This window comes from Berghia stephanieae, chromosome 8 (genome assembly GCF_034508935.2).
Source record: "Berghia stephanieae isolate SIO BIC M18660-M18661 chromosome 8, UCSD_Bste_1.3, whole genome shotgun sequence".
Classification (NCBI taxonomy): Eukaryota; Metazoa; Mollusca; class Gastropoda; order Nudibranchia; family Aeolidiidae; genus Berghia; species Berghia stephanieae.
In genome coordinates, this window is record NC_088367.1 from 23,948,363 (window position 1) to 23,958,599 (window position 10,237).

The window sequence follows — 10,237 nt, forward strand, 5'->3', positions numbered from 1 at the left end:
GCTCATAATATTGTAATCAAAATACTCTCAAACCAACGTAAATATTGTTCATTGCAATAATATTGTTAAATTGATTTAACATAACTATTGGGTTCGGTTATCAGACCTGCAAATATTATGTGCAGCTCGGACGCAGTGTTTCCAAATAATAAAAACGAAACAAGAAAAAAAAAAAGAAAAGGTACAAACAAACATACAAAATCAAAACAACGACAACAACAACAACAACAACAACAACAACAACAACAACAACAAAAGACTGGAAGAGAACGTGAGAGGACTTTAAAATCGATGTCGATTGATCTTTTTACGACCGTGGTCATAGCTCTTGAATGACATTAACACTTTAACCGCAAGGCTCCATTTCTTTCTATCCACTATCCCCCCCCCCCCCCCCCCCAAAGGCTTCCCTGGCTTTGTAGTCAAGTTGTGCGAGTATCAGCAAGTGACCAATTGGTCACGGATTCGAGACCCACTTTGGGTGGTAAAATGTCAGATCTTTTGGGCAACGCTCTTTACTCATAGTTTCTTACCAAAATCTCAAGATGCACAATAATTACTTTGCGAGTAACAGTGTTCTTCCGTGCTCGAAAAGAAAACAACACGTATTTAATATAAATTTTGGCCAGAAATGTCGTACTTCTAATATCGTTCGAATAAAGTGACCCTCATCTTGACAAACACTCTCAATCCTGGGATTTCTCGAAGTCACGGGTTTGAGAGTTTTTCCCAAGATGAGGGTCACTTTAATCGGACGATAGTTGAAGTACAAGTTTTCTGGCCAAAATGTTTAATATGTGGGGGTTTTTTTTTCTGTTTTCCAAGTATGGCAGTACGATTCTGTGATATACAGGAGTTCAATGTGACAGAGGAGTCGTAATGCAAAATATTCCTCTCTCAAAACTCCTTGTAATTGGGTAAACAGTTCCCAGGACGACTAACAAAGAATAGGTTTCATATTGAATCACAAGGTGGCATAACTATTTTAGTAGCAGGGTGTATGTGCAGATTCTTATCATTACGGGAGCACAAGAGAGGAGAGGATGGATGATCTTTATTGACGACCAGCGTATAATTTAGTCTAGAAAATATGATGCCATCACGATGGAACCAGAAGATCAATTGCATAATTTATGTATTTAGTCATCCGGAGGACTGCTTTCACACTGCCAGTGAGTTTGGAACCTGCTTTTTATAAATCAACCAACCCTGTTCTAATGATGAAAAAATATAGATATTTCAGGTTAGAGACAAAAAGATCCTGGGTTGTAAAGGTTTTATGAGTTACTGCTCCTTAAAGGGGAAACTCGTGGCTGTTGGTCGGGGATATTTGTATGTTAATTATTATTGAATATTGACTGATGAACATTAAGGTGGGCGATTTGTATCGACCATGCAACTGTGATGCTGTCATCAGGACACAGAAAAATTGAGACAGACCAAAAAAAAAGATGAAGAGAGAGAGAGAGAGAGAGAGAGAGAGAGAGAGAGAGAGAGAGAGAGAGAGAGAGAGAGAGAGAAGTGACATCGGAAAGAATTAGAAAATCTCACACATAACATTGGAAACTTAACGACGTCTGAGCTATATAAAGCAGCACTGTTAAGGTGTTAAATTTGTCCCAGAAGTAGTATTATGCTCTACTTCTTGTTACTGGTTTCTGTGAGATATGTGATTTTATTAACGCATCAAATAGTTATATATTTTGTCATGTGAAATCATTAGCATAATGTGATAAGCAGTGAAATAAAATACATATAATGAATTAATAATAATAATAATTAATAATAAATAATATATATAAATATAATATATAATATAATGATAATAATAATAATATATATATAATATAATAATTAATAATAATATAATAATATTAATAATTTAATAATAATAATAATATTAATAATAATAATAATATAATAATAATAATAATAATATATAATAATAATAATAATAATAATAATAATAATATAATATAATAATAATAATAATAATAATAATAATAATAATAATAATAATAATAATAATAATAAATAATAATAATAATATAATATAATAATATAAATAATAATAATAATATAATAATAAATAATAAATAATAATATAAATAATAATATAATAATAATAATAATATAAATATAATAATAAAATAAAAAATATATATAATAATATAATTAATAATATATAATAATAATAATAATAATAAAATAATAATAATAATAATAATAATAATAATAATAATAATAATAATAATAATTAATAAAAATTTAATATAATAATAATAATAGTAATAATTAATTAATAATAATAATAATAATAATCACCATCATTATCATCACTTTTTTTTTAATCAACAGAGTTGTAGTGAGCAGGATTTCAGCAATTTAATTTTTAGCCAAAAATGCGAAACTTAAGGTTATTATAATCTCTTTGTTATGGTTGAGAACAAATATCATTTCTTACATTGATAAAAAGATCACAATTCGTATTTCTAACTATTTGTATCTAGATTCAATTTTAGATGTCACATCCATCCTGACATAATACCGCTTTGAAACGGCTAGTCATATTATGCGAACAACTAAAAGTTAAAATTACTTAATAACTTGTTGCCATCTTGTTCATCCGGACATGACGACTTATTGAGACGTTGAACGATATTATGGTGATTTGATAATAATCACGTAATGGGAGACTAAATGGCCGAGTGGTTAAATCTGCACTGTGACCTGGAAGATCCCGGTTCAAACCCCATTCCAGGCAATTTCTGGGGTTTTTTTTGTTGGGGGGGGGGGGGGTTCCTTGGGCAATTTTCCCAGTTTTGGACAACATGGGTGATTCCTGTTGACATCAGACATCATTTTTTGATGGAGTATCTTCGTGGAATGCCTAGGTGATGGTATCTAATGGTGCCGTGGCGTAAGGCGTATTTTTTTCTAATTAATCCATATGTATCTCTGGGTTTGTTTTTTTCTTCTTCTTTATAGATAAAGTCAAATGTTAGACGCACCGCCTCAAAACGGTATGATGTCGAAGTGGTTCAGATATTGAGAATAAAATTCCGAGCCAAAGCTATGAGGCTTAGGTTAAGTCTTTCTGTTTTATTGCGATGAGTAAGTATAGTAGTGGTCTTTTAGGAAACTAGGGAGCAGGCACCGGTGTAAGATAAAGATCTGAACAAGTGTGTATGAAAGGTGCCAGAAAGGTCCAAGGTTCGATCCTCAGTCGAGGTAGCCGGTTTTTTTTGGGATGGTTTGTTTGGGTTTTTTTTTTTTTGGCTATAGATAGTATGCGATTGGCTAAGAAGTTCACAACATTGCCATCCGGAAGTATAACGGACCAACACACAAAACTATGTGTAACCATGAACTTTTATAGTCTGGTTAATACAGTTTAGTGAGAACAATTCACAAACGCGGATGGCAAAATACAATAACAAAGGCTTGAGTGACGTCATCTTCGAACTATCTATAAGTTAATGAAGGCTATGGTCCAACCTCAGCCTTCGTGAACTTATACCCTGGCACTAGGACTTGTACTTTGATGTCTAGTGAGTGGTAGTTAGTAGTGCTCAATGAAACAAATGATCCAATTGATTATACTAATGAATACAACTGTTTTATTTTGTGATCATCGCCTCTTATATTTTTTATGACGTATTTTTGGTCAGTTTCAGGCCGTAGCCATCGTTAACTTATAACCTGACCAAAAAATGACGTCAAAAGACAAGTCTTTGGCCACAAAAGAAAACAAATCGTGAGGTGTATTCAATTGTTCAACCAATGTCATCACTTGTTTCCTTGAGCTCTACTAACGACAACTCACTAGACGCTGCACAAACATAAGAATGGACGTCAAACTGTAAGTCCTAAAGGTTTCTAGTGTCAGGCTATATTCTGTTAACGATGGCTACGGTCAGGCTCCGAGTTTACGAAGGCTACTGTCCAACCTGACATAATACCGATTTGAGACAGTGGGCCACACACATATAGTTTTAACCACTAATGTCTTTAGACCTTTTATGTTATAGGATGATGAGAGATGAATTATAGTCGATGTTCCCACGATGCAATCCATTGCTTATTATCAGCATGTATCCTTATGTCTCAAGTGACCATTTCAGGTAAGTCATAGATGTTTCCTTGCAGAGCTGATAAATCAGTCTCGTTGGGGTTTTGTTGGGGTTTGTTTTGTTGGTTTTTTTTATCTCTCAGGGAGGTCACTTGCTGAGTGTTATTCCTTAGGGCTAAACCATACCGGAGACTGACTCCGACCACCCGGCACTGCTGTCCTCTGCCGTCTTCCGGATAAAGACGTCGGACACGGACAAAATACTAAGAATAAAGAGAAGAGCCGCTAAACCTACCAATACCAAGCTCGAAAAAAAAAACGACAGAAGACGTCGGGTGCTTGGTATGGGTGGGTCTGGCGGCGCTTATCTTTATTCTTTGTATTTTGTCCGTGCCCGACGTCTTTATCCGGACGACGGCAGAGGACAGCAGTGCCGGGTCGTCGGAGTCAGTCTCCGGTATGGTTTAGCCCTAAGGAATAAGACTCAGCAAGTCTTTTGTGTCATCTCAAACTAAGGATGCTCTTGGAATCTAAATATTTTCCCTATTTAGCCTTTATCATTTGTCTTACATTTTCGTTAGTACTTCTAATTTAAAATCTAGAGATTTTGACTATCGCATTGTCTTCCTTTCTATTGTCATTGATCCATTAAACTGGGTTTTTTTCCTTACAAAACGCACTTTGTCTCAACTATAATTCTGTTTCATTCAATACGAATTGCCTGTTGGACATCCTGTTTATACCAACTCTGACAATGTTGGTTACAGCCTAATGTTATGAATCTATTTTCATTTCAATGGAGAGGGGTTTTGTGTGTAAAGTGTCTCACTCTAGGACACATCACACACACACACATACATACATACATACATACATACATACATACATACATACATACATACATACATACATACATACATACATACATACATACATACATACATACATACATACACACAAATACACACTCATCCACACTTTTGAATAATACTCTAGTATAGATAGTATGAGCTTGGCTAAGAAGCTCACAACATTGCCATCCGAAAGTATAACGGACCAACACACAAAACTATGTGTAACCTTGAACGTTTATAGTCCGGTTAATACAGTTTGGTGAGAATTACTCATAAACGCGGATGGCAAAAAACAAAAACAAAGACCCGAGTGGCGTCAACTTCATTCTATCTATACACCACGTCTCTTTTATGTCCAATTATCTGAGTCGAGATGGGTTTTATATCTAAAGTGTCTCACGCAAGGACACACCAAAAACACTCTCACACACACACGCACACATACACACATACACAGACACAGACACACACACATATCCACACACTTTCAAAATAATACTAGTATAGATAGTATGCAGATGACGTCACTCAGGCCTTTGTTATTGTTTTTGCCATCCGCGTTTGTGAGTTGTTCTCACTAAACTGTATTAACCAGACTATAAAAGTTCATGGTTACACGGAGTTTGTGTGTTGGTCCGTTACACTTCCGGATGGCAATGTTGGCAATGTAGTGAACTCCTTGGCCAAGCGCATTCTATCTATACACCACATCGCTTTTAGATCAAACTAAGTGTCTCAAAAGGGGAAAAGATTCCCATCTGAGTCGAGATAGGTTTTGTATGTAATGTGTTTCACACAAGGACACAATACACACTTACACACACACACACTCACACACACACATACCTACATACACACACTTTTGAAATAATACTCTTGTATACACCACGTCACTTTTAGGTCAAACTAAGTGTTTCAAAAGGGGACGAGATTCCCATCTGAGTCGAGGTAGGTTTTGTATGTAAAGTGTATCACACAAGGACACAATACACACTTACACACACACACACACACACATACCTACATACACACACTTTTGAAATAATACTCTAGTAGACACCACGTCACTTTTAGGTCAAACTAAGTGTTTCAAAAGGGGACGAGATTCCCATCTGAGTCGAGGTAGGTTTTGTATGTAAAGTGTCTCACACGAGTACACACCAAAAACACTTTCACACACACACACACACACACACACACACACACACACACACACATACGCACACTTTTGAATAATGGGCTACTCCGTGTCGCCTTTAGGTCCCACGAAATGTCTAAAAAGGGACGAAATTGAGGAACGAGATGGAAACGTGTATTTTTGCCATGACCCTGACCTTCCGGCCTGCTGTGAGCTGGATAGAACCTTCACGTGCTGCGAAGAGCCCTGGAAAACTGCAATGTAAGTCATATTAATAATCGGCTATGTGGTCTAGTAGTATGACACTCGCTTTCGGATCGGGAGGTCCTGGGTTCGAGCCTCGCTCGGCACATAGTTGAGTCCTTGGAGAAGGCTCTTTGCTTACAGTCTCACATCGTACTCAGGTGTAAAAGGAGTACTTGGTCGTTAACAGCGTTGTCTCTGTCCGAATAAATTGTAACATCGCCTAACAGGGGTCATGTTCGTCCTAAATGGTAAATGTTGCTGTTGGCCAGGGACCCCTTGTAAAGCGCTTTGAGCACATTTAGTGGATATTTCTCTATATAAAAGCTCAATTTTTTTAAAAAATAAACAATATGGCTGAGAAGTCGTGATGCCACACATTCTATTCCTCGAGTTCCAAACTCCTTGCAAGTATGATGTTACCAGTCCTTTGGATGACTAGTATACAATTCTTGCATTCTTGCTTTTTGGAATTCCGGACGTGCTCCCAACCGCTGCACGAGGTTGCGAGTGCTAGTTGGGAACAAAGCTCGAATTCTTAAACGCAAGAGTGTATGAAATCAGTATTTATAATCGTCATTGATTTTCTAATATTTCATAATCGATCGTATTTTAGGCGACGATCTTTAATGTTGGAAAACGAGTTGTTTTTGTTTTCAGAGTAAGCAGTTGCCGCCTTTTGCATTCCAATAAAAAGTTACAATACCTCTTCTTTCGTCTTTCTGGATTTTACCGAAGGGAATTTTAGCCCGAAATGTTTCATATTACGGATGTATACCCAATCTTTTTTTTTTTAAGATCTGAAAAAATGTGTATAAAGTAGTGCAGGAAAAAGGAAGAAAAAAAATATTTTTTTTAATCATTCAAAAATATCAGCCTGTCTGTAATTTTTTTTCTTGTAATTTTCTCTCTTGTTTTCGTCTGACACTGTTTCATACACACTTTTATCAGTACCTGCTTTCTAATTTGTCACTTTCTATTGTTTTTATTCGTTATTTGTCAAGTGATCTAGTGGTATGATATTCGCTTTCGGATCGGAAGGTCCTGGGTTCGAGCCTCGCTCGGCGCATAGTTGAGTCCTTGAAAAAGAACCTTTACTCGCATTCTCTCATCGTACTCAGGTGGAAAATGAGTACCTGGCCGTTTACAGCGTTGTCTCTGTCCGAAAAAAATTGTAACATCGCCTAATAGGCGTCATGTCCCGTCCTTAGTCCTTAGTGTTAAATGTTGCTGTTGGCCAGAGACCCATTGTAAAGCGCTTTGAGCACATTCAGTGGATATTGCGCTATATAAAAGGTCATTTTTAAAAAAATATATAAATCTATACTTTTTCTTTCCATTCTATTAAAATCCAACCGATGGTTCACCTCAAGGCGAAGTCAAATGTGGATTCTTCTCGTCATTATCATCACAATCGTCTTGCTCCTCCTCCTTTGCTACATGGCTCGCGGACAAGTGCAAGTCTTTGAGAAAGATACAGCCGGACAAGCGTTTAGTAACCTGAGGGAAAAGATTGCCCTCAAGTACGATTTAAGTCACAATTATCCTCGTCATCATCATAATCATCATTATCATCATCTTGTTCATCATCATCATCATCATCATCATCATCATCATCATCATCATCATCATTATCATCATCATCTTCATCATCATCATCATCACCAGCAGCATCAGCAGCAGCACCATCATCATTATCATCATCATCATCATCATCATCATCATCATCATCACAACCACCACCACCACCACCACCACCACCACCACCACCACAACCAATATCTTTATCAAAACCACACCACCATTATAATGAACCCTTTACAACTGTCTACATTATTTCTTCACAATCATCTCTCAGGTTCTCAAGAAACGGCAAACGAGCAGGGCGTTTTGATCAAATCAACAATGAGGCTACAACACCCACCTAAATTTCATCAATGTTCAGGGACTTCAAAAAAAACATGCTCGGAGCTCTGATTTCAAAAAACAAATTATCCAAATCTTGAATCAAATCAATTTCTTTTAAGTTATATCTCATTTGAATGAAATAAAGACGTAAACGTATACACATGTTCTAATGCCAGTGTACAGAAGTGTTTCTCGTCTTGAAAAATAAAAACAAGCGATGTTGCCAGCGACCCTAAGATTCTGTCCCCGCCTTTACACTCAATCTAGGTGGAATGACAGCCTGAGAAGTGAACGATTGACGGACGATATACTCTATACCAAAGTGACAAGTTAACCCTCTCCTTATAAACCATAGGAAAATCGTCACATTCGTTACGATGCAACCAACAATTTTACCTTTCTGATTTCTTTTGTACACCACAAAATTTCAAGATTTTGAAAAATTATAGCCTAAAAACTTAACACTGGGTTGCACAGCTTATTTTGCTGAACAACTATGTATAGTATGTACTTGTTTCAGTAAGAAAATTATATTTTTGTGTTAGGTGGGTGTGAAGTTTTGGGAAAACTCCGAAAATGGCTAGTAAGGAGAGAATTAAGAAGCAGCCACTGGTGTAAAATAAAGATATGAAAATGTTTGTTGTAACTGTGTCAGACAAAGCAGAAAGAAATATACTATGTGGGTAATCCATTAATATTGCTATTCGCCTCATTCCATGAAAAAGAATTCCGTGGTTCGCCTCACTCGAGAAATACTTGAAAATTTTCCTCATTGTGACAAATTTGCATGTTGAATCCATATTGTTATCCGTTTTTTTTAATTGAATGTAGAAATCTTAACAGGCAGCTACGCCTCTGGCTTTCAACTATAAAAATCTAACAATTAATTGTTTATGTCAAGTGTGTTCAATTTGCTGTGTAATTTTGAACCCCCGGTGGCAATGTTAGTGAGTAGTGCCGTAGCCATCGTAAAGTTAACGATGGCTACGGTAATGCACATGAATCTCGTGAGAAGTAAACCCCTTCGTTTTTGATATACCGTAACGAATAAAAATCCCAAAGTATGGTGCTGTAACCGGTGAAGAAAAAAATCGGCTTAATGTCACGAACAATTATAGTATTCGAGCCAATTTTCAATAAAAATCCATCAGAAGGTTGTGAAGAAATACACGTCAACGCATGCACACGGGTTGTGGAACGGACTTTTGACATCTGGTTTCAGCCATGTCTCTGTCCTAATAATAATGTCACATTTTGTTCGGCCCAAAAGGAATGAGAGCTCCTCTTTTTTGTTTCTTACACTTTGAAAATTAGTTATTAGAAGTTTAAGTTGAGATATAGATAGTATGCGCTTGGCTAAGAAGCTCATAACATTGCCATCCGGAAGTATAACGGACCAACACACAAAACTGTGTATATCCATGAACGTTTATAGATAATTCGAAGATGACGTCACTCGGGCCTTTGTTATTGTTTTTGCCATCCGCGTTTGTGAGTTGTTCTCACTAAACTGTATTAACCAGACTATAAAAGTTCATGGTTACACAGAGTTTGTGTGTTGGTCCGTTATACTTCCGGATGGCAATGTTGTGAACTCGTTGGCCAAGCGCATTCGATCTATAGTCAGGTGAATACAGTTTAGTGAGCATTTCTCATAGGCGCGGATGGTAAAAAACAATAACAAAGACCTGAGTGTCGTCAACTTAGAACTATCTATAATTTCGAACCTCCGCGTTTGTGAGCATCTGTCATGTTGTGTTGCTGGTCTGCTGCTTTCTTGAGTGATGTTCATTGGTGATTAAATTCAATGTTTCTTAATGTGGTGACTTCTGGGTGGGGTTCCTGACCTCCCATAGTGGGCAGGGGGTACATACTGTGTCTTCTATCCCCCTATATCTGTTATATCCAACATCCTTTCTGTCTTTGTCCTGGAATGACATTACTTGGTTTTGTCGTGGTCCTGGCCAGATGCCCTGGCTGATAGAGAAACAGTTGAATGTATAGTTAGTTTTGAGAGATGAT

The 10,237-nt window shown here is 36.8% G+C and overlaps 1 protein-coding gene across 2 annotated transcripts; it reads left to right on the plus strand.

The window, feature by feature from the left end:
* Window positions 1-1,564: 1,564 nt before the first annotated feature.
* Window positions 1,565-8,370, plus strand: LOC144977815 (uncharacterized). Of its 2 annotated transcripts, none has more exons than XM_078923209.1 (5): window positions 1,565-1,605; window positions 4,032-4,124; window positions 6,187-6,325; window positions 7,681-7,830; window positions 8,166-8,370. In XM_078923209.1, the coding sequence occupies exons 2-5, from the start codon at window positions 4,043-4,045 to the stop codon at window positions 8,233-8,235; spliced, it is 441 nt and encodes a 146-aa protein (XP_078779335.1). In that variant the 5' UTR covers window positions 1,565-1,605; window positions 4,032-4,042; the 3' UTR covers window positions 8,236-8,370. The 2 variants fall into 2 exon arrangements, with proteins under 2 accessions (XP_078779335.1, XP_078779334.1); XM_078923208.1 differs by lacking the exon at window positions 1,565-1,605 and adding an exon at window positions 1,617-1,660.
* The last annotated feature ends 1,867 nt before the right edge of the window (window positions 8,371-10,237 follow it).

Bases quoted from the DNA above. Each gene is read 5' to 3' on its own strand.
- LOC144977815 (XM_078923209.1), top strand. From the start codon at position 4,043: ATGAATTATAGTCGATGTTCCCACGATGCAATCCATTGCTTATTATCA. The intron at 4,125-6,186 runs GTAAGTCATAGA...TGTCGCCTTTAG, and splicing joins GTCTCAAGTGACCATTTCAG to GTCCCACGAAATGTCTAAAA. The intron at 7,831-8,165 runs GTACGATTTAAG...ATCATCTCTCAG, and splicing joins AGGGAAAAGATTGCCCTCAA to GTTCTCAAGAAACGGCAAAC.